Source organism: Esox lucius, chromosome 8 (assembly GCF_011004845.1).
Source record: "Esox lucius isolate fEsoLuc1 chromosome 8, fEsoLuc1.pri, whole genome shotgun sequence".
NCBI lineage: Eukaryota > Metazoa > Chordata > Actinopteri > Esociformes > Esocidae > Esox > Esox lucius.
In genome coordinates this window covers 30,472,605-30,497,682 of record NC_047576.1, presented here as the reverse complement: position 1 = coordinate 30,497,682, position 25,078 = coordinate 30,472,605, and the positions used below count along the sequence as shown (strand labels likewise).

The window sequence follows — 25,078 nt, the reverse complement described above, 5'->3', positions numbered from 1 at the left end:
CAAAAGTGATTCATAATCCTGCAATGGGTTATACATCATAAAATGGCACCAGTGAATGAATGATTGTCATAAATTAAATCTACATACAGTGGGCTACTAACGTCTTTCAATAATTTCAACAATTATTGGATCCGTGTAGTAGCCCAAGTTTATGATCATTATTTTCTTCTAATATATTCATTCCGAATTTAATATATTCAATTCGAAAATAATATTTTGAATCAGTACTCAAACCCAGATATTTCAAACAATTACCTCCAAAGATTTTTTTTATTTTTTTTGACAAATCAATACTTCCACCACTGACTCCAAAGTAAAGACAAAAAAACGATAGATTAGACTACATTGGTACAACTTGAATATAGTATTTACGTGGTTGCTATGACATCGCCTTTATTGTGACAGGGAATTTTGCATACCTTCGCTATGAAGAATAATCAGTGCAAACTGTCTCTGAAGTATACTAGTATGCAAAGGATATGCCTTGGTTTCACTTTTCTTAATTATTTGCAACAAACAAAAAATGCGCTCACTTATTAATTTAAATGTATTACTTTCTACGTTTTATAAAATTACTCTAACATCATATAAACCGTTGAATGTCACATTACTTTTATTAAGGAAACAAAAACAAAAAACAGGCGTTATTGTAGTGTCCCTTCAATGGTCCTTCTGAGGGTCTTTGACGTGGCATCAGTACACAGAAATGGCCGTTTAGGGGAATGCTTTTCTGAAAAGTGACAAACTTTAGGCATTTGACTTGGATGGTTTAGTTAAATGTTTAACTGCATTAACTAACCAATATATCGTGTCACTCAATTCCTATTATTAAAATCTCAAAATGTCTGTATGGGCAGGGTTTTCAGAAGAGGAGTTACGAAAGTTGCAACAGAAAGGTAACATCAAGTTCAAGCTAATAGCTAGTGCTAGCCAAATAGGATGTGTTGGTGCAGATCCACAGATATCAATTAATTCATAAATTCGATTGGTATTTACGATGTACGTCGGTATCAACTTCTATATTTGTTTTCCTTCTAATTTATTAGAACAGACGGTGCCTGCAGCTTTAGATCGTGGACGGAAACCGGCTCCTACTAACCGGAGTCGGCAACAATTGCAGCGAGAAAGAGCGCTCCAAGTAGTCACTCAACAAAAAAATGGACCCGATTCGCATACGCTACCAGTCGAGCAGCAGCTCTCGAAGCCCCCGATCCAGGCTGCCGTTCAGCCCGTCAGTCATTTCAGTGTCACACATACGACGGTTGAGGAGGATTCCAGACAGAAAGAGCCTCTTGCCCTCAACGATGCACCTGCTCCAGCACAGGATACATCGCAGATTACCAGGGAGTTGGAAAAGCAAGAGGTGGAATTGTTAGTAAGTCTTTGAATATCAATATTTTAGTTATAGAACAATGGGTTATGGTTATCAGTCGTTTGCCATGTCACTAATTGTATACAGTTGAGCAAACACTTTTCCAGGGTGATATACAGTAGTCAGTGTGCTCATTTTCATATTTGTTTTGCATTGGCCTCCCATTAGTAATGAAACCCAGAACCCTGGCATTGCAAGCACTATGCCCTGCTAACTGAGTTACATGGTACAATCCATTGTCACACCCGTTGTGTTAGCATAGTAGGGGTAATTCTTGAAGTGCTTGACGTTATGTTACTTAAATATACCGTCATAAAGACACTTTTTTTCCACACTACAATTCTACATTCCTGATTTTACTGGATTTTCTGTACAATTCTGAGATTTTGGTTGTTTTCATATCACCCGAGCCGTTATGACATCAGCACCAGCCACACTACACAATAAAGGCTCAACTTTCCCATTAGTGTTGGAGCCATAGTTGTTCTTAAATGGAAGACCTAGTCATTTACAAGCTTAGAAGTTGAACACAGCATCTGGAGCTGAATGATGTTGACATTAAATGATAGTCTGGTGAGGTCATCAGCAAATGTATCTTAGGCTGATCGAGAATTGCCTGTACTTTATTATTTATAGATCATATGCATTAGGCCAGTGGCAGCTGTTCACTTGACAAATTTAATAGGACGGAAGACTCTCACTGTAGGGTTTTTTAAACTTAAAATATGTTTTAAAGCTGTTTAATGTTAAATATTAGGATGAATTGGTTCATCTTGGAAGTAGGATGTTGAAAAAGAGCTTCACTTTTCAGCTAAAGATTGAGGTGACAATTTTCCAACACAAAAGCAGCTGGCGAAGCAATGATTTAAGTCACATTGACATTAATTCATGTGATTGTGTGGGAGACTTCATCCGGTATCGATTATTTAAAAAAAATGTCCAGTGCCCCAGGGAATAAGAAGGGTGCATATATTGTTGTTACCGTAGAGATGATTAGAGCCCTCTAGCGACCAAAAGGGCGTTTATGCATTGATATCCCAATTGGAGGAATCCATCATTTTAATTATTTCAAGTGGTTGGTCTTTCAACTTTATCCTTCTTGATGACTTGGTCTGCTGGTTGGGATTTTCAACTTTATTTGCAGATCCTTCATTAAACTAAGTTCGAGTCATGTCAAACAGAGTCATCATGAAGGATGATGTCCCATCAACTTGACTACATTAAAATGGAGTGTGCCTTCAACAGTGTCAATTCCCTCACAGACTCCATCATGGGTAATATATATGAATGTGTCTTCTAACCAACTCTATGGTTCATGCATTTTGGGATGTTTAACTGTGTTACTGTATTTAATGTCATTGAATAATAATAATATATACCTCAGTCTTGACATTTATTGGCTTTTCTCCCTTCGTCTTTTACTGACTTTTTGTCACTAATAATTATGTTATTATCTCTTTGCCCTCAATGTTTTCCCTATATATGCACTGGACTTGCTATTTTTAATGCCCCCCCCCCCCCCTCGCTTCTTGTTATATACAGTTTAATTAACAATTATTTCGACTACATGGCTACCTTCTAGGATGTTTTCCAGTTGCTCATTAACTTCGTTAAAAAGCAGTGCGTAAAGTTAGCTATCGATCAGCTCAGGTGAGTTATTTTTTAAATGTTTTAGTTATTTGAATTTACCAGATCGAAAACAAACTGGGCATCTCGCCCACCTGGTACATCGAAGTAGACCCAGAAACCTTTGTCAATAAAGCCATGATCATCCATGTACCTTACTAGAACTGACAAATGTTTTTGTCCATTTACCATTCAAATAAAAGCATTGGGTCCACCTATTTTAATATCACCTTTGATATGTGGTGCTATTAAATCGTTTTTTTAAATGCCACAGAATTATAGAATTATGTAATGCTAAGTAATTTCCACTGGCTCCTTGTTGCTGTTGTTAGGTTCTTCCTCCTGAAGGGTAATTCTTATGTGCCTCAAAATGCAGTAGCTTTGTTAAGCCAGTTTAAAACATACCTAGTACCTCTTACGTTTTGGATGCCAACAATGTTTATATTTTGTATGTTATTACTGTGTAGGATGGTCTTCCTCTGAAGTGTCATTTTATTTTGTGTAAGTGCCTTTGTGTGTAACGGCCTCTTCATCCTTCACTGTTATAGGCGAGAGAAGACTCGCTTAGAGTTTCTCCAGAGAGATCAGAAGATGATAGAAGAGAGGAATAAGCGCAAAAAAGCCCTGCTTACCAAAACTATTGCTGAGAAGTAAGGAAAGACCAGATATGCTTTGCACGGACACTATCAGATTCAAATCTATACGAATATATCCGGTTACCGTTCCTACAGATTCAACATGCTCTGTGTTTTATGTGAGCCCAGATCTAAGCAGACACACGCAGAGGCTGTGAAGCTGAAGAGGATCCAGAAAGAGCTGCAGACTCTGGACAACATGGTGTCCAGCGACATTGGCATCCTGAGAGGGGTCATTGAGCAGGCCAGCATGGACTACAATGCTGCAAGGTGAACACTCTATTGAGGACATTCACAATCTATGACCCTCATTGAGTTGGACACTACCCTACAGTAGATGTTAGGAGTCCCCAGACTCCAACTACTGCTTAGGTCTTTAATTTGTACTTTTCTTTTTAACAGCAAGAAGCTCGTTAATATTTGTTTGTCATTAGTGTTTCAGTATGTTTCTATTTATGTTCGATTAATTCGCCCAATTAATTTAGTAATGCACTATCATTATTTGTGTCAACGACAAAAAATAATCCTGTTCTCATATAGCAATGAGCATTGGATTTTGCTCCCTCTTTTGAAACCCTGGAAACACTGCCGCCTACAGGTTTTTGTGAGTATTCTCTCAATACGTCACGATGTTTACACAGAAAACCATGCCCCTAAGACTCAAACGTTCACTGTTGGCAATGTAAGCCAGGAAAGCCTGCATCAATCTGAACAAGACAAAAGGAGCTTGGTAAGCCTGCATAAAGTTGAGGAAAGCTGTATGTTCTGGAAATTGCCATGACGTCCAGTCATTGCTGGGATGGAGACCTAGCATGCGGAGGACTGGCTCTTAGAAAAACACCCCCTTGGCTGTCAACTGTTAGCAAGTCCATAATTACATTGCTTTCTGTAGAATTCCCCACTAAGGCCCTGAACAGCTGTCACTCAATGCGTGTCGTCCCTTTCATCTGAAACAACATGAATTGCTATGAAAAGCAAGTAATTTGATTCCCTTGTCTGCGTGTATTCTTTCCCGTCCCATTCAGGAAGCGATACGAGAAGGCTGAGGCCGAGTACGTCACCGCCAAGCTGGACCTTCACAAGAAGACGGACGTCAAGGAGCAACTGACCGAGCACCTGTGCGCCATCATCCAGCAGAACGAGCTCCGCAAGGCCCACAAGCTGGAGGAGCTGCTACAGCAGCTACACCTTCAGACCGCCGAGGAGGAACCCGAGGGGGAGGAGAGGGGGAGGCCCGCAGAGGACCGGGGAGCAACTAAGGTCCAGGAGGAGAGCAAGAACGCGGTACTGGCTTCCCCAGTCAACGGTTCCACACCTGGGACTGAGAAGGAGACACAGGCAGGCAGTACCACGCTCCTGCCAGTCTGCCCCGCGGTGACTGTGACAGAACCAAATGGGAGGGATCAGAACAGTAAACCATCCAACGGCCCCCTAGCGGGGCAGTGCGAGGTTCCGGCTTCACCTTCATGAGACTTGGGGGGAGGGGATGGTCTGTGAGTCCATGACTTCATGTCAGTCGCGACTTTTGCGCTTCAAAGCATCTGGACTGATTCAGTGTGTCAAACATTCCTGTTAGTATTTACTCTGTATACCAACATTAATATATATATATATATATATATATATACACTAGCGCCCATTGATTAAGTGGTAACAATGTCCTTTGTGTAATAACTCTATTGAATATGTATGGCAGTTTGACACTGAAGAAAAATGATTTGGTGTTTGCGTACATGAGAACTGGCTTAGTGAGCACTTGAGTCTTCATCATGGAGCGATCAACATTAGTGTGTTGTCACTGTTATTCTGTGATCTTTACATGTGGCTGTCTCATTCTCTGCTTCAACCTCTTTTTGCACAACATGTGGTTTTACATCTGAAGTGAATGCTCTCCCTGTCATGTAGCAAAGCAAAGGTAGAATTTAAAGCCTAGCCAATTTTGAATTGGACAGTTTTATTTTCATGGGGGAGTTGAAACGAGGTGGCTAACAATTTACTTCCTGAGTGTTCCTCTGTGCAGGTAGAGATTTTTATAATGTTCCATGACGCAGCACTGTCTCAGATCTACTGTCTGTATGTTGTAGATAAATATATCTTTGGGTAACGGAATCAAGTGCTGCTATTTCCAAAACTCACCTCAGTCTGTCCCAGTCACAGTGGGTTTCCTTGGTAAAGACTTGTGGGTCTCCATCAGCCTTCCTACAGAATGGTAAGATGATATCTCCTAATGTATGGATGCTTTAGGAGGAAACGGCACCTCAGCATGTTGCTGCTATACCATTATGGCCTTAGAGGCTTATTTTTTAGTGGCACTCTAGAGAACAAAATATGACTAGAGCTACATGACTTGCTTGTTTTATGGTGTGCTGCATGCAGCCGTTTTTTATGTAAAATATGTCTATGTGCCTTTGTGTTCCATCATTTCCCAAAGGTTCCGTCTTCTTTTTTTTTTCTTTTAGTTAATGTTTTTCTTTAAATTCCACCACCTGTAGTTTTGTATCAAAATAGGCTTATTTAAAAGCAGGTGGGTATTAAAACATTTTGTACTAGTAATTCTGTCTGTGGTTATGTTTTGTCTCGTTTAAGAAAACATTCTGGACAATACAGCGCGCAAGAAACGTTAACCTTAACACTTTATATGATACTCATCTTTTATGTTGAGTTAATGTGATTAAAATATTGAAATTGCATTTAATTTTTTGTCTTATCGTTGTATGTTTGCCTTTAACTGAACGGCCAAAAGCGTTCTGGTGAATTCCTTGCAGCTTGGTGTGCTGGGGAGGAATTTACTGAGAATAGTTTCAACTACCATCGCTTTTTCAAGTCATTTTAAAGAGCAGTAAGTGTTCTGTAAACCGCTCTGAGATTTTACAGCGCTTTGGTCACATCTGGCCGTCTGAAAGAAAGACCATAAACCCCAGTCTTTTAATTAGTTTGCGAGTAGTGAGTGACCACTGAATGTCCCCGCCACCTCACAGGTCATCGCTTTAATACGTTTGATATCCTGCCTAAAATTACATTTTACTAATTTGTTTTAATAACAATGTGTTAGTTACTGATGGCTGTTTCACGGCAAGTTGCGCATGAATGCGTACCTCAGAATAGGAAGTTAACTTTTCTGGTATTAATAATATAAAACATACAGGACCTACTTTTTGTTAACTGAGCTCCATATAGGATGTTTTGCTCGATAATTTGGGCATTGGCCAATTCTCCAAAATATTAGCCATGGGCTTAGTGAGGTGTTAGGCCCTAGCAAGTTCAGAGAGCGGCAGACTTCTCTAGAGATCTGTTTGATTTATGTGGCGCTAGCGTCTCTAGACAGGTCAAGAAAGGCAGTGTAACCTGAGAACTGACAACTGAGAGAAACCCTGAGATCAACTTTTACTGAAAATCTCCGGTCTCTTGACCTTGACACTGTGGGCTATGAGAAATCAATTAAATTAATATAATTTGCATCAATAATGAATAGTTGAGACAAGATCAACAGCCTTTACCCAAATATTTTCGTTTACGAATGTCTGTCTTATTTTAGCCTCCCGGAACAAAGGGGACCGTACATTTTTTATGTTTTAGTATTTCTTGGTGCACTTTCTGTTTTTATATATATATATATATAGGCTTTGCCTATATAAACACACATATACAGGAAAAGGCGTGCCTAGAATTTTTGAATTTTCGAGTCAATCCTGTCAAAAAACACTGACATTAAGCAATTTATATTTGTTAAGAATTAATGAATAAAAAGTTAATAGAAAATGCAATGCGTTGATAGCACGCCAACGTGTGGAATGTACTGTAATATTTTATTAGCATATATTGGCAAGTCTGTGTGTTAACCGCACTCATATGGATAACTAATATATGCCTGTGATACATCTAGACTACACTAAATTTATACATTTTATTGAAAGTCAGGCTGGAAGATTGTTTGTTGGGCAAACAGCAATAAGACAGCCCTTGAAAACGACCACCCGCTGAGGAATAACCTTACCTTATGTAGCCTATCTAAATTGACATATTTGAAATCAGACATTCATTTTCTCTTTAAAACGATGGGGCAGTTTTGCAATAATTACATTAACATAGTCTGGTGTATTTAATTAAGGAAATGTAATAGGATGTGAATATTTTGAGTTATCGTTGCTATTTCAGCATAGGCTCTGTTTATTTTTCTATATTTGCCTACGCGTAAAATAACAATTGTATCGAAATTGTTTTTGAAATGGACATGCAAAATGTTTTTATGTCCATTTATTGACGTTGAAAGGTCAACTTGAAGCTAAGTCAACCAAAATAAGCTTATCCATTTCCCTCTAAGAAAATTCCTATTGCATTATTTTTATTTCAGTTTTGTATAAGGCTATCTAAAGGTTTACCTTGCCCTTGTCTATAGACTTTCACTCATCTCAGGCGGTAGCGTGCGTCTCTGTCGGCCAGGCTGGCTGGCTGCAGTGCTGTCCAGTGACCCTTGGTGCTGATTGGGGTATGTGCGTTGGCCCCTGTCCGCCTTTATTTCCCTAATTGAGAGTAAATGGCCTTCTTGTTGACTCTCCTTACCGGAGACCATGTGTTGCCTTCTGCCCCCACCCTCCTCTCTCCTCTCCATCCCTGATTGCAGCGACAAGGGAATTCTCATCGTTATACCTGTTGAAACGCAAATCCCTCGCGCGGGAAACAAGTTCTGATTACTACATTAGAATCCACAATTTACAGATGTTTTTAAGTAACAATGTATAAAATCACCGTTGGCGTTTTATAATCACGATTTTTTTATTCGTTATAACGCATAGAAACTAATAGATTTTCACGATTTCGAGGTAATAAGAGTTGATAATTGGTTGCACTTTTAAAGAGCTGTTTACAAACCGTTTTGCGTGTGCGTCATTGTGTGGGCTAATTTCATTTCCATTTGCCATTTGGGCTGGTTTCTGGCTGAAGGGGCATGCGACACGGTGCTTGCTTCTATTGTTCCTGCACTCAACAAGACGAATTCAGAGCACTAATTGTAAACTGCCTGTGTGGTGTTTCGACATAGAAAACAATCTGCTCCAGATTAAAAAACACGCCTAGTTTACAATGCCCTGCGCGTGTGAAATTAATTCACTCTCGCTGATCCTGATTATAAAGACTGGAGCGACTGTTGCTGTTTTATGTAGGCAACCATTTCAGGTGCTGATATCATGGAAATACATTTTTGAGTATGCATCATTTTAATTTAAAAAATGCTTAGTGTGTTGATGCATACATTTAAAACATTTTGGTAGTTATTATTATTAAAATAATGATAATCTCAATCAATTCCGTAATTCTTGACATTGTCTGAACAGTAAGGCTACCAAAACAATTTCCATAGTTTTATTGTGGAATAACTATTCCTGCACCGTGATAAACTGAACTTAATATTTTTCTGTATTATCTAGCATTGCCTGTAGCTTATCTTTAGCCGTTTCTTTTTTTTTTTACAAATCAATTATCCAAGACTATGACATTTTACGTTTCCCTTATGCCTGGAGCACTTTTAATAAACTAGAGTGAATTCCTTACCTGGACATAATATGGACGAAACAAGCAGTGAAACTATGAAAGATAACCATCGGAAAGAAAACGTTGTGTTTTAATCTTATTGATAATTTGTAACGACAAAGAACTTACATTAAGGCAAAATAATGGCAAATAATGGATATGCTCCATGTCGCTTTCCACTTAGGCTAAATTAATTTAATCCTCTTCATTTAATTGAATCCTCTCCAAAGATAAACTTGGTGAATCTGAGTTTAATACGTATTACAAGGTTATGACATTTAAATAATAATAATAATGTGATGTGGGGAAAAATCCCAACAATTGCACAGCAACATGTCCAATAATTTAAACATAACGGAGAAATGTCAACTCTAACTTTTACTTAGGCCTAGTTTTGCTTTTGTAAGTCCACAATCATATTCAAAAATAATTAGTGAGAGTTTTCGACGGACTAATCATTTCTTTTGGTTGCTTAAAATGACACACGTATCGTTAGTCGTCACGAAGTCGCACCTGTACTGATTGAATGAGCATTTGGTTCCTGGGGACAATAGTTTTTTGCTTTTTAGTATGTTTATTGCCTAATAAAACGTTTAAAATGTGGAACTCTGTCGAGCAAACTAGTTTATATGCAAAGATTGGGACCTTGAACTTTAGGCAAGAATATGTAGCTCTTATTAAAAGTAATAAACACTTGATCTCTTTGTTATTCTCTCACAAAAGTTATCTTTACAAAAATAGAATTCGAAATTTTTACGTAGGCCCACACGCGAAAAAAAACCATACATATATATTCTGAGGAATAAATAAATATTTAAATAAACATAAAATGTGTAATTAGCCTACATGGGTATACCTGGTTTCTTAGAGGTGCCAATCAACGGTCAGCTCACACCTATCTGATTCCTAAGCGTAGTAGTTAGCCTACGTTGTTTTGTCAGACAAACACAAACGAATAGTTTTCTGTGTTGAATTTAAAAAAAGCTGCAATGAAAAAGTACAAGATGTGTAGTATAGGCCTAGACTGTTAGGATTTTATGCTGGTACCTTAATGGACGTGTAGGCAGGAAAATGGAATCTGAGGGGAAAACGAATATGAAAAAGTCTACTCTATCCCTGCGCGTTCATTAAATACATGGAAAAAACGAAAGCAGCACATCTGGATTCAATCCGCGTGTCTTTGATGGCATCAAGTGTTCTTTTCCCAGATCAGGGTCTGGAAGCTACGGGATGTCTATGGCAGCTTGGAGCCTACAGTCTACTAGCTGCCATCTAAACACATGGACCCCCCCACCCCTCACTACTTCCATTTCACCATTCCTTCATTGCTCCATCCCAGCCTTAGCCCCCCTGTTAAGACCCCAGTCACATAAAATGAGACCCCATTCAAGTCCAGAGTTGCGCACTAAACCCAAAGAACACACCTCAGATAACGGATTGTGGTCTATTAGAATGTCTGGGGTTTGGATTTGGTTGTACCCAGAGATATTTCTTAAGAAAAAGCTCTAGTTGTTAGTCCTATCTATTGTGTGTCAGCGGGAAAACAAACAACAATGCACTTATCTCAGTTGATTGCCACTGATTTATGTTTGGGATTATGTTTAATTTAAACCACTGTAGCTATACAGGTATGGTCAATGTCCTATTTTTTAAGCATCAATCAAAATATAGCTATTACAGTATAATTTAAATGACCACGTATATAAGTGAAATTGAACCATGGGCCACGATTGAATCCCGTGCATTCACGATTTAGTTGGTCCGGGGCCGAGAGCCCCGACAGTTTAAATCTAGCACAGTTACAATCTCATGGCTCGATCACCAGGTGATAATTATCCCTCCTGTTAAGTGCTCGCGGGACTCTCCGCGCCTCTGGTTCCAATGGATTGGTTAAGGTTGCCAGAGGTTCATTAAAAATACTTAATCAGTAGGTTCTATGCGGTGGAGATGATGTTGGAGCTCTGTTTTCTGCTGAAGGGGAGGGCAGAGCTTAAGGAGTACGGGAGCGTAGTGAACTGGTCTGTGAAACGTCAAACAGCACAAAGGCATCGCCACGTAATTACGGGCTCCTATTAGGGTCCATCTACCCTCCTAGGGGTCTCAGGGTTTCATTTACTCTCCGGCTAGTGCAGGCAGCATCCGCAGCGTGCCAGCGTGAGCCTTGTTTGAAGTGCGGAGCGAGAGAAGCAGAGAGAGAGAGGGAGGGAGGGAAAAAGAGAGAGAGGGGCAAAGAAATAGAATCGACTGATTCTCACTGAGAAAAACAGCTCGAAGAAAAGCGGCTGCGTCCAGCCCCAGTGCCTTTTAGCTAAGCTGAGCCAGCTTTTCGCACACACGAGTGCATCTGTTCGGCATCAGCGCTTTCTGCTTAGCTCTGTCAGTTGCGACCGTGAGTCAACAGTAGTGGGTAGTGGCTGAGTACTGTTTAAGAGGACTTCTTGAAAAACCAGGTGCTGGACGCTGTGATTTTATATGGCGACCTATGTTTCTTGTTTACGTGCCTGTTTATGGATGGACGGGATGCGTAGAGATTTGTAATCGCGGAAAACAAGGAAAACATTCCATTTCCCGCTGTCTGTAGAAGTTGGGTTTACCACCAGTGCTCCGTTTGGATTTCAGAAACTTTGTTTTTCTTGGAAAAGTTTATCCGACTGGTTTGGACGCGTTGCTCATGTTCTTGCGTTCCTGGATCATTTTGGCTTGCTTGTTATTATTGGTATTTTCTTCTACTGTATCCTATTTGCGTCATGACTTCTAGCTATGCGCATGTAATGGACAGGCAAGCAACGATATCAAATCGCTTGGAGAGTCCGATTACATCGAATCTGGAAAATCTTCAAGCCAAAAAGAACTTCTCGGTGAGCCACCTGTTGGACCTGGAAGAGGCCGGGGAAATGGTTGGAACTCAGGCTGACGACAGTGTCGGTGAGGCGGGGAGGAATATGTTGGAATCCCCGGGACTGACCAGTGGGAGCGACACCACTCAGCAGGAGAGTAAGTAAGCCTCAAAGTGCAGCCTATACACTCAGGACTGCATGATGTCATTAAGAAGATATTTTAATATACGTGCAAATCCAGGCTATATCCATTCGGTGTAGGATATATTAACCTTTGCTGTTAATAATCAGCAGAATAATATGCATGGTTTGGGAATAAATCAATTTCTGTTTGCGTGTGTAATTTAAGTGGGCCTATTTTCAGAGCCGAGTTCCAGTGTATGCTACAGTAGGCTATGGTATAGGTTTTAAATGCCGTTTAGTCCTATATATTTATGACAACAATGACATAAGCCTACTGCAAACTACTTTTATTGAGTTGCGTTAAAGCTAACCTGTGGAAACTGTTGCGCACATGAAAGGAAACATAGGTGACTTGCTAAAACAATTTCTGTCGTCTACACTAAAAACGCCATTAGTTTACTCTTTGATGTCAACGAAATATTACTTTTTTATACGGTCAATCAAACACAAGTCAAACTATAAAATAAAAAACATTTGATCTTCAAAAATTGCCTTGATTGGATATGTCAGAAAAGCATGTTCTTTGGTTAGTCTAAAACTCTTAACATGGCGAAAAAGAAGACTGAAGTTAACTTGGATAAACTCAGTAAAAGCAAAAGAACACAGCGGTTCTTCCCTCTGTGCCATGCCGCTGAGAGAGTAAATAAAGCTGTCAGGTCCCGGGTGATACGCCCTCATATCCAGTGTCATTTGGAGAGGTTGACAGAAACGTTAGGGTTTAATGAGTGTTATTGTTATTTTACGGGTAAATCGGACCTCAAGAAGAGGTGTGTGAGAAACATGGGTAATAGAAGGTGCGAGGTGACGTCGTTAATTCACAGTTATTTCGCTTGTCAAACAACTTCAGAATATTTATAAATAACATTTGTCATAATTATCTGAAGTGTCATCTGGAAATGGCTATGACAATTACGGGATCAAATAACAAAATGTGATTAGATATGCTTGTCAAGAATAAATATGTTTCGTAATTCAATCTTGTGGGATTTTTGTTTAATGTTTTAAATGCGTAAACATAAACAATATATGTGAGATTTTAGAATGAGAAACACAAATTGGATAATTTAAATAATTCAAAGGCCTTAAACCTTCGTCAATTTTCTCTTTTAAAAAGTATTAGGTGACCTTCAAATTTCATTCGAGCTTTAACCTAAACGAATTTGCATAAGGTCAGCTGACAGTATAGGTATTATGGTATTATGATTTGGGTTATGCGTGTTTTTAACCATTCGTTGAATTGGAAAGGTTTTCATCCCATTATCACCTAATTTCAATGTTGAAATGTGAAACTGCCCCCAGAAAAGCATCTCTATAATTGTCAATAAGAACACTTTTGACATTGGAAAAAAATAAGTCACGATCTCAATTCATTTCTTTACCAGGGAGAAACGACGTATTTTGTCAGTATAGGATTAGGCCTAATGTTTCAATTTGTCCATTTAGCTACATTCATTGCAATTCTTTTTTATTCGTTGTGATGTGAAAATAAGTATATATTTCCATGCAAAATGATCACGCGATTATTTCTAAAGACCATTTACCAAATGCAATATGTTACACAACTGAAATAATACCACAATAAAAAAATAAACATATCCCGTTATATGGCCTATTGCTCTTCCCTTTTTGCTCGCAAGTTTTTCTTCTTTCTATTTGTAACTACATTTGTTATTGAAATGAGTGCATTGCCACAGCACGGGATTTATCATTAGAATTCTGATGAATGTATCGTATTTGCATTATAAAAACATTTATTTTACATGTTTTACCCTGTATGTTATCTGAAATGTCTGAATTATTACAGTTAATATACAGCACTGCTGTCCCCAATATCGCTCAGTTTGTTTTTGTATTAAACTGTAATTACATACCTGGTATTTATATTTATATTGTATTTTTTTAAGGAATATTTATATTCATTAAATACATACCATATATCATAACATTTTAAAACGCAGGTATTCTTCAAATAAAATCAAAACCTCATATTTCACAATGGTTTAGCTTACACATATTGGCGGTTCTTTATGGTTTCGTCTACAATGGATTTGTAACATGCCGTAATATATTGTGGGTACTTCCTGGGAAAGGTTTTGACCTTTGGTACAAAATTGTGTAACTACCCCAAAAATATTTTGTGTAGGCTTACTTTTTATTCATATTTGACTGTAACAACAGAAACAATGGTTTTACTAAACACTCTTAAGGTAATTGAAGAGGTTTGTCATACACTTGATGACTGATGGGGAAAGCTTTTCCTCTCTCCCTTTCATTACACGAGATGATGACAATAAACTGGTTGTGTTGACACAAGTGTTGAAAATAGCACTGTGGACACACATGATGCCAATTTTTACAAGAAATATATGCCCATTGTAAGCCTGTGTGTCTGTATGTGTGTGTGTGTTTTTGCTCGCAAGTTTTTCTTCTTTCTATTTGTAACTACATTTGTTATTGAAATGAAATTTCAATAACAAATGAAATTTGAAATTTACAATACATAACACCGATATAAAAACTTGCAAGTTGTAGACTAGTAAAATTGAGTCTAAATCTAAAGGGAAACGGAATCGAAATGCCGTACCTATGTTTTGTCGTGTGAAAATCTATGGTAATACATTTCATAAAGAAATGAAGGACATAAAACATGTTGGGAACAGGCAGCAGACACCGAGGGGACATTAAAGTTAGCGCCTATAATGATATATTATAGTTAGCTATTATAGTTAGTTCTGCGCGAGTACAACATGCCACAGTATCATAAGTCGACAGTTGCAATAGTTTTCTCCGCATCTGAACAATGTTACGATGTTGTTGCAGATGAGCAGCTAAACGCCGAAGAGAAAAAAAAGAGGAAGCAGAGAAGGAACCGAACGACGTTCAACAGCAGCCAACTCCAGGCTCTGGAAAGGGTGTTTGAGAGGACCCATTACCCCGATGCCTTCGTCCGAGAGGACCTGGCCCGAAGAGTGAATCTTACAGAGGCACGGGTGCAGGTAGGACAATAGTATGCAATTTAACAGAAGTTTCTTACCCCCGCCCCCCATTAGTCAACAGACAGTAATCCTATCCTCGCCGTTGTTATCTCGTCATCATGAAGGACTCCCCAGCAACGTGCTGAGAGGTGGTCCCCAGGCGCGGCTCGTGTGTTATCTCTTTATGTAAATGAGTAGGTATATAAAGGTTAGTTCTTTAAATTGGCCCGGATTATGAATAATACCTTGTTTAATTATTTCAGTTTGATGTTGCTAGTACAGTTTGTTGTGTGTGAGAGGGAGACATTGAGAGGGCGAGGAAGAGAGAGATAAAGGCAGAGTGGGAAAGAAAGGGAAAGAGAGAGAGAGAGGAATAGAGCAAACCCATCTGTGATTAATGCATACCAGATCGTGATGCAGAAATCCTTTGATAAAATAGACTCTGGGCTCATTCCTGAGGCATTGCGTAAGCGGACATTGTGCCTCCCTGAGCCCCAGTGCTCCCAAAGCGTTTAATAATGGATTGGATTTCAGACTAAGGAATAGCATTATTAGTACCCCCAGTCAGGCCCTTGATCTGCTAATAAAGGAGGCGTATGGCAATGTTTGTGTGTCCACTGTTGGGTATTGTAGCACTGTGAGAAAGTGTGGTTGTTGAAAGGACAGTATTAGTCAGTGCAAAGAGGTATGTCTGTATTCCTCTACTGAACACGAACATCTTTCAGAACAGTAGGGAGCTAACAGGATCACATTGTTAGAAAATAAGGATGTCCTTAAGAAATTAAGACATGAAGGTGAAAGATGTTCTACCGTATATAGAATAAGTATTTGACCTATTTTACTTACGCTGGTTGCTCCCCAGGGAGAACAGAGCACCAGGGAGTCCTATCCATTGCACTCTGGGACTTCCTTTGCTGTCTCATTCCACCTCAAAGTAGTTTGTACAACTCCAATTATTGTCAGGGTCAATTAGACGGCTTATATTCAAGGGTCTGCTGTGCATGAATTTCTTGAATAAGAATGTGCCTTCCTAATTCTGTTGGGATTTTTCTTCTCCAGGTGTGGTTTCAGAACAGAAGGGCAAAGTTCCGTCGGAACGAGCGTGCCATGTTGGCCAGCAAGAACGCCTCTCTCCTCAAGTCGTACTCCGGTGACATTACGGCCGTGGAGCAGCCCATCGTACCCCGCCCAGCGCCTCGCCCCAATGACTATCTGTCCTGGGGCAGTGCATCTCCCTACAGGTACCCCCACTCTCCCCATGTGTCTCAGCCCTCTCATATCACTACCCCCCCCCTCGCCCTCCACAGAGCACCCACATCTCCCCTCCTAACACCCCACCACCCGTACCCTTCAACCCCACCTCCCTCCGAACGCCCCACCACCCGTGACCTTCAACCCCACCTCCCTTCCAAAACTCCCCACTGCTTCATGTTATTGTTTCATTTCCTCCCCATAGATCTGTCCTCCTCTCACCTGTACATACTCCTCATATTTACACAAACCCCACCAGATTTCAGGATCACCTGGCTCAAAAGGAAACTCTTAATGTATTCACCCTTGGCTTTGATAAACAATAGTCAGGTTTAGGTTATCTTGTTTCGTTTTCTGTCCTGTTAGGAACCTTGTCGGTCACATTGAGTCAAGTCATCACAACTTCTCTCCCTTCTCCTCTCTCTTTCATTCGATTACAGGCTTTCTCTATGGTCTGTTCTCATAGTTTAATCACACCCTGTTCATAGCAGTTGCTATCCCAGACTTATATGTTTCAAACATTATGCATGATTGTTTTGTACATATTGCATGTTGACAATTCACAATATGGATCTGTTCCTATTTCTAGATCAATATCTGTATCTATAGAATACGGTCAATCATTATTTTTCTCACTTCTCTTAATTCTCCTCTACATGAATGGGGGCAAGATGTCTGTTGCGATGAGGTGATAATCTGAGAGCAAACTGTATTAAATCCTCTGTTGACCCCTGTGATCTTCTTTGCTATACAAAACCAAATAATGAACATTAGAGCACTAGCAGACTCCACTGGGCAGGATTTTTTGTGACTCTGGTTACATTGGTTGTAATTTACAGTAATCCCTTCTTTTGAAAGTCAGTATAAAATGTCTGACACGGTCGCTACAGCCAAAGGCTCCATTCTCCAAATGCACCTCAGTGGGTAACACTTTCTGACCCAGCTGTATGAACTAATGGATAGTCACATGACCAGACGTAGTAAGTGAATAATATCACACTAATGTGGTCGTGCTAACACATACATTTAAACACCATTTATATATTCTTATTAAGCTGGTACCCAATGCCGGAGGGAGGGCCAATGCGAGTGCCACAGAAAATGCTGCCCTCAGAAAGCAAGTACTATTTACTTTTACTACATTTGGTTCCTTAATAATTATGTTTTTGGCTTGAAGTGTCTTGATATTTAAGTGAAAGAGTAAGTGAATACAAAACAAGTATTTAGTTGTCATTCAAAAGACTGCCAAAAATCTTGACGTTCACAGCCATGAACAATTAACCTAATTTGATGTTTTTTCCTCATTATGAGTTCTGTAATATGAATATTGATGTTTTGTTATTCTAGTAGTCTCACACTGCCATGGTGGCTAAATGCCCCCTGGTTACAGTTCTATCTGACATTTGTCCTCTGTACCCTTTCTCTTCTTCAGTACCATGGCAACCTACTCCCCCACATGCTCCAACCCCAATACATCCCAGGGAATGAACATGGCCAACAGCATTGCCAACTTACGGCTTAAAGCCAAGGAGTACAGCTTGAACCAGGTGCCCACGGTCAACTGAGGAGGGGGGGGGGGAGAGGCTTGACGCTGGGGCCGGGGGACAGGAGAAGGCACCCACTCTCTCTCCCTCGTCTGTCCCATATGGACAGACAAGTCAGACCCCAGCCTCACCCCGACAGGGATGTTCAACTTCTGACCACCCTTCATGGACCTTTAGCGCAAAGTCTCCTCTCTCTCCTAAGCGCTGTCACTATAGCGATGGACCTGCGTCATATACTGTCCACATAGCTGAAGCATTTGATGAGAAAGAAAACAGTGCAGAGGAAATCTGAGAGGCTGATTCCGTGAGCCACCTCTCTCCTGTCCTGAACATCACTGAAATATCGATGTCTGTACCTGCCAATGATATCAAAGACCTGGAGACTGCGACTGGAAGCTGTAGTAGCAACTGACTGTTTTTGTTCAATTTGGTGTTGACTGAATGAAAGGGTAATTTCCATAGATATCAATGGAGAGATGTTCTCTCAGACCCTGAGAAAAATCTGACTGTCAGAATGTGTCTGATCTATAGTTTAAATCACATTCTAGACCACGGACCAAGTTGCCGTGGTGAGAAGATACCTGTACGGACTACTTTTCAAATGGATTTCCGCCTCTTTTTTATAATAGAGCCAATCAATAGGATTATAAAACCAGAATGGGATGAGCAACTTTCTGATCAACACAACAACAAACAACAACAAGGACTATTCCATGTAAATTGGGAGGTTACATACATTTATACTTTTTAATTATTTTAGTTTTCACGTTTCTTTTCATTTATACCACTGACAAGCAAAACAATTTTAGACAACTTTTGATTCATGTAATGGTACGCTATTCAAGAAAGGCTAATGTAACTATTTCTAAATCCAACCAAGTAGTTTCAGATCTTTGTATGATATCGTTTATTTGTAACAGATAATCATGTATATTAATAAAATGCATTTCAAGCAAAGCCACTGTGTCAGACTCACAGTGTTGAACTTTAGAGAGTTGCACTATCCATCCACAAGGTCTATATGAATAAGATTAATTTTGATCAGAAGATGTGGTGGTTGCTTTTAAAAGTTTGTAAGATATTATTAGTTATTTTGCGCTACTATCTTTGTATGGGTCAAGACCCAGATAAATAGCAACATTCTTAATGAAAAGTTTAAAATGTGTTTAAATAGTCAAACCGGGATGTAAAACATTTCCATGTCAACATTAGATTTATTAAAATAATAAATAATACTGAGGAATACTGAGGAATTGTATACTGCCTGTTTGGAGAGAAAATGGGTTTTATATGTTTCCCTTAAAAGTTTTATAACCCGAGGACAGACTTCTCCTTCAAAATACCAGCATACTCAAGCTTTTCCCGATCGGCTGATTACCAGTACCACAAACTGAAACATTACATTTTTAAAAAGCAAAGATTTACGAGGAGGGAAATCCTCTCTCTAATGCTGTGGGCCCAGCGGCCTTAGCGGCTGTCACAGATGGGTGTTTCTACTCACAGGCCCTTCATTACCTGTCATAAACAAACACAAGTTGACTTAACTTGACACTGAACATCCTGCCGTAAAACTGCTAGGCTTTGACGTGTTAGCAGTGTGGTCTAAGCTCTTTTACACCTTGTCCTCTGTACATCTCAGTGTATATAAGAAAGTCTGCGTTTCCAGGCAGTGTATGGTTCGTTTTGGGCTGTGCAGGTTTTTCACTGCATTGATTGCTGTTGAGGTTTTCTGTAGTCTACATGGGATAATATCCGACTAGGTACCATCACTGCGTTGCGTGTTTGCTCAGCACAATGGCGCCCTGGCTCACCTTTCATGGCCAGGCTGACCTGAAGTGATTCCAGATGTTAAGATCAATCTGACCCCCGCCCTCCTGTACCCCTCCTCGCCCCTCGCCCCGGGCCCTGGCCACTCCATCAGGCCTGACAGCGTCCCCTCGGACGGGCGTCTCTCTCTCCGCCCGCGCAGATGACATACAATCAGTCCCCCACCCCCCCACCCCCACCCCGCGTCACATCTGGAGACCATTACAGAGGAGACAGTCAAAGAGAGAAAGAGGGGGAGAGTGAGTCTGCGTGTCTTTGTGTGTGTGTGCGTGTCTGAATGTTTGTGTGTGTGTGTGTGTGAGAGAGTGAGAGAGTGAGAGAGTGAGAGGTAGAGAGCAAGTAGAAGCAAGAGATAAAGAGATAGATGATCAAGAGTGGGGGTGTGGGCATACCATCACATTCACTCTCTGTACAATATAGCTACCCTACCTTGCTTCTTTGCATTACCTTTCCTTCCCTTCTCTTCGTGATCTCCTTCCCTTCATTCCCCCAGATTTAACAGTTTCCCTTTCCATCTATGAGAGGTTTTGGACCGGGCTTTGCTTTGCAAAGAAAACTCTGCAGAAGCTGAAGAGGTTGAGTGAAATAATACACAGCTGTTAACAGTATGTGGTTCTGGTGTACAAGCAGTAATACATTGAGTTGAGGAGCCTAGTTGACTGAGAGGATCCAGTTTTTGTGTCATTTAGTCAGTTCAAATATACATTCTCTTAAAATGTGGCCTACAAAATTATTATTATGAACAGAATTCCTCTTACAGCAATTTCTATGTGCTTGTAATGGTGGATGTCAAACATTTGTTCCATGCAATTTGTATCGATTAATAAGTACACTTTAAAATCATAATTACCATATTTAAATATGAAAATGTCTGCTAGGCCTGTATGTTTAGCGTAGGCCTGAAAACAATTTGTTAGCCTAATTATTTGTTAGCAAAATTGTTAGCCTAATTATATTCAACTTTATATTTTCTTGCTACACAGTTAAAGATTATCACCTTGTCTTCCTTCTCTCAAAGAATTGTCATTATTGTGAAATAAACATTTGGGGTCATGTAAACCAACCATTGTGGCGCGGTCGGTAGACCTACTTGATGAATGTTTTCGTCAGGCCCAGAGCGACATGAGGACGCCAGGAAACGACCTAAACAACAATTATGGTGACTGACAAGACGTGTGTTCTGAGACATCGTCACCATATAATCACCATCAGATTTCCTTTGCGCCCAATATACATTCCCCACGCACAGCCAAACTATTTCGGGTATTTGCTGCTGGTACTGTAGTGAGTTTATGAATATAAACTGATTGAGGGGTTTGGCTTGAGCCGCTCCAAGGGGAACATATGCGCAGGGCACGAGAAAAATGCTCCGAATGAATAAATTAAGTTGCCTGCCCTCTATAACCCCCTTAGGCCTACATTAACTTCTTTATGTAATGAATGTCAAATTGCCTTGAAAAATTGTCCTTGCTAGATCTGATCTACAAACTCCATAGATATACGGATGAACAATTCCACTTGGATTAAACCCATTTTAGCCTGGACAATGACATTGAGGACTTGCTGCATTTTACTCTAAGGTCATCGGGAGAGGTCAGCCAATTAACTGTCATTGTACCGAAGAAAATATATATACTTTGCTTCAAAATGGTGATGGCTGTCCATGCTCTCTGAAGAGCAAAACAAGTCAATAGATTCTGGTGGAGTAAGTGGTGGAACCCCTGTAGGCCCATCTTGGTTTCAATTAGATTCCACATAAAAAAGTATAAAAATAGCACTTTGGTTTATCGATGATGAATGCAAGTCAATTTGCAGAAGGGAGGTGTTTTATGGTTTCCTTTTGCAAGGGAAAAGATTTAGTCGCCTTCCTTTGATCAACAATAATCACCAACGATAACAGCATTCCCCCAGACATAAAACCTGTAATTACAAACTTTCACACAATAATTTGACTTCTTGGTATCTGGGATTACAGATTCCTTAATGAGGCCACTGCAGAAATTTGATGTCTCTCCAAGTCCATTGTGCTCTCCAAAAAGAACTTCAAAACACCACTGCATGACACACTTTTTAGGGGCACTGTGTAGTATCCCGCTTCTAATGTTTATACGACTGAATTTTAAACAATGGCACGATTTGTCTCCTCCTTTCCTACCCAGAAACTGGAATAGTATTAGCTAGTCCAGGGTGGTTTAGGGTGAGGCGATAGTAGGCTACTGTGGGTATCTAAAGCGAGTAAATAAAAATCAATACAAACTGATAGATGGAGCGGCAAGATAAATTAAATATGGAATATCTCAGGCATTAAGAAACAATTTGTAGAAAAAAATTTGTTAAAACATTAACTATTTACATTAATTTCAAATGTCTTCTGGTTGTATTTATGCTAGCAGTACAGTCAAATCTTTACATATGGCCTCTTTAAATAAAACAGTTGATGCTCAATAAGTATACACTGCTAAGAAAAATGTGTCCAGAGGTTGTCTGGGGAACACCAGGATGTTGTATCCTGGTCCTACAGTAGCAACTATACTCTATTTGTTTCTAATAGGACCAGAGTTTGATCATTTCATGTGTTCCATAATGATAGTTTACTGTTCTTATCCATCATGAATTACAGTTTGTGCATTCATCATAAGATTGCTTAAGATTGGACAACCACATAACCCAGTAATAGTAAACACATTTTACTCAATTAAGTAGCTATCAGCAATGTCAGTGATTTACCACCACCTGCAGTGCTAGTCAGTGCTAGACAGATTTTCCTGTAATTACTTAACTGTGGCAGATGACATTCCAAAACATAGCATCCAATTTTAGAAATACTGTAGTGCTCTGATTATTGACCAGTTATGGAAATCCCCACACAGCTGACTACTTTAAAATTGTGAAAGCCCTCAATAGCGATGTCTATTTTATGACAGCTTTGAAGCTAGGTCCTCTGTTATCTTCATGACAACAGCTAATATACTTTTGTCAGCTACACACCTGGTTGAAGAACTCTGCCACAGAAACCAGCTCTCTTTCTCCCTCTGCTGGCTGCAGACTCTCTATGCAGTAATGTCACTGTGAAACAGGGCGGGTGGGGGGTGGGGAGGCAATGATCTGTCATCCTCACAAACATGTTGTTACATACAACAAAATAGAACTGACCCTGGAACATAGACCTGAACATGATTCAAATCATCAACTAAAGCAAGTTGTCATCATCATGTTCCAAATTTAAAATGAGGAATACGTAAAGGATTAAGAATGTGTGATTCAGTTCCAAGGACGTTATTAACACCCCTTCGAGGGAGCAAGCCATTCATCTCAAACATCTTAATAGCTGTCCGGTAGCAGTGGCATTGAAAAAGTCTGTGGTGTAGGCTACAGTAGTTTATAGTTAGGGGAAACTTTAAAGGACTAAGGATAGCAAACTGATCTACTTCATAAAAATCTTGGCATAGGTTTATCACCAGATAACTCTCAAATGACTGGTTTCATGTTTCACTCTATGTCTAACAGAGGCGTGAGGTGGAGGAAATCTAGCGTTTTATCTTTATTAGATCCTTAATCTACTCCATACTGAGCAGTTGTATCTAATCAGGCAGAGAAACATTATCGGAGTTGGATTAGGTCTACGTTCATGCTCTGTTCTCTATTATATGTGTGTTTTGATCACTGTCTAACTCATGCAGTGAGTATTTTTCTTTCTTTTTCTTTGAAGGCAGTTTAAGTTTTCAGTAATAGTTTTGGTTTTGCTGTGGTTTGTGTGTGTGAGCCTTCGATATAAATGGTGGCAAGGTCTGAAATGAATATCATTGTCACATCTTGGGCCAGAGCAAATTCCCTTTCCAAACGAACAATTTGGAGCCTACGCTTGCCGTGGAAAATCTGCCTTCAATTTTCTCCTTTGCGTGCACTCTCACACTTCAACACACTCTTTCGCTCACACACACACACACACACACACACACACACACACATACTCAGTACAACGGTTCACAGGTGTACAATGATATTAAGGACTGAAAAACTGTCTTTCTCATGCCCTCTCTCACACATACAGCCGTGTGCGCGCACACACACACACACACACACACACACTGCTCGATCATGCTGGCCTACAGCAACTGGACCCCACAGTTTATTTCTGTCTCAATTATCCATTTAGTATAAGTGGCAGGCTCATGATGAAATACATGGGTAGAGGAAATGTTTTTATTATCTTTATTAAACAATTAAATTGTATGTAATATCTGATTAGATGGCGTGAAACACGTTATGAAGATTTCAATCCCCATAAGATTTATTTTATTATTGAATGGTGAGGTCACAGTACATTTATTGCTCTAGATCCTCCTGAACATTTGCTTAAAATTTGCCTTCAGAACTAGCTACCTACCTCTTTGAATTGTGCATTTCCTCCTATTTAAAGATTCAGAAAATAATTAATACTTGTGATTACGTTCTAAAACCATAAATATGACTTCAAGTTGATATACATTGGATATAAAAAGTCTACACACCCCTGTTTAAATGCCATGTTCTCATGATGTAAAAGAATGAGACCAAGATAAATCATGTCAAAACATTTTCCACCTTTAATGTGACCTATAACGTGAACAATTCAATTGAAAAACAAACTCAAATCTTTGAGGGGTAAAAGTAAAAATTCACAATAACCTGGTTGCATAAGTGTGCACACCCTTAAACTAATACTTTGTTGAAGCACCTTTTGATTTTATTACAGCACTCAGTCTTTTTGGGTAGGAGTCTATTAGCAATGCACATCTTGGCGTGGCAATATTTGCCCACTCTTCTTTGCAAAAGCGCTCCTAATCTGTCAGATTGCGAGGACATTTCCTGTGCACAACCCTCTTCAGATCACCCCACAGATGTTCAATTGGATTCAGGTCTGGGCTCTGGCTGGGCAATTCCAAAACATTAATGCTCTTCTGGTGAAGCCCTGCTTTTGTGGATTTGGATGTGTGCTTTGGGTTGTTGTCATGCTGAAAGGTGAACATCCTCTTCATCTTCAGCTTTCTAATGGACGCCTGAAGGTTTTGTGCCAAAATTGCCTGGTATTTGGAACTGCTCATAATTCCCTCCACCCTGACTAAGGCCCCGGTTTCAGCTGAAGAAAAACAGCCCCAAAGCATAATGCTGCCACCACCATGCTTCACTGTGGGTAAAAGTGAAACATTTTCTGACATGATTTATATTTGTCTCATTCTTTTACATCACAAAAACCTGCCATTTTTACAGGGGTGTGTAGACTTTTTATATCCACTGTATTTCCTTTTTAATATAGATATCA

General features: G+C 39.7%; 2 protein-coding genes across 7 annotated transcripts; both read left to right on the top strand.

Moving 5' to 3' along the window:
* The first annotated feature begins 672 nt into the window (after positions 1 to 672).
* Positions 673 to 6,186, top strand: gorab (golgin, rab6-interacting). 4 transcript variants are annotated; one of them, XM_020048734.2, is made up of 5 exons: positions 673 to 896; positions 1,047 to 1,371; positions 3,547 to 3,648; positions 3,763 to 3,903; positions 4,174 to 4,751. In XM_020048734.2, exons 1-5 carry the CDS (start codon positions 842 to 844, stop codon positions 4,412 to 4,414), a joined length of 864 nt encoding a protein of 287 aa, XP_019904293.1. In that variant the 5' UTR covers positions 673 to 841; the 3' UTR covers positions 4,415 to 4,751. The 4 variants fall into 4 exon arrangements, with proteins under 4 accessions (XP_019904293.1, XP_010870802.1, XP_010870803.1 ...); XM_010872500.3 differs by having other exon boundaries at positions 675 to 896; positions 4,659 to 6,186; XM_020048735.2 differs by lacking the exon at positions 673 to 896 and adding an exon at positions 2,517 to 2,646 and having other exon boundaries at positions 1,307 to 1,375; positions 4,659 to 6,186.
* A 4,945-nt stretch (positions 6,187 to 11,131) lies between these two features.
* Positions 11,132 to 18,892, top strand: prrx1b (paired related homeobox 1b). Of its 3 annotated transcripts, none has more exons than XM_020048843.3 (5): positions 11,132 to 12,153; positions 15,000 to 15,175; positions 16,214 to 16,395; positions 17,461 to 17,526; positions 17,838 to 18,892. In XM_020048843.3, the coding sequence occupies exons 1-5, from the start codon at positions 11,907 to 11,909 to the stop codon at positions 17,968 to 17,970; spliced, it is 804 nt and encodes a 267-aa protein (XP_019904402.1). In that variant the 5' UTR covers positions 11,132 to 11,906; the 3' UTR covers positions 17,971 to 18,892. The 3 variants fall into 3 exon arrangements, with proteins under 3 accessions (XP_019904402.1, XP_010870806.1, XP_010870805.1); XM_010872504.5 differs by having other exon boundaries at positions 11,135 to 12,153; positions 17,461 to 17,522; positions 17,838 to 18,890; XM_010872503.5 differs by lacking the exon at positions 17,461 to 17,526 and having other exon boundaries at positions 11,136 to 12,153; positions 17,838 to 18,888.
* The last annotated feature ends 6,186 nt before the right edge of the window (positions 18,893 to 25,078 follow it).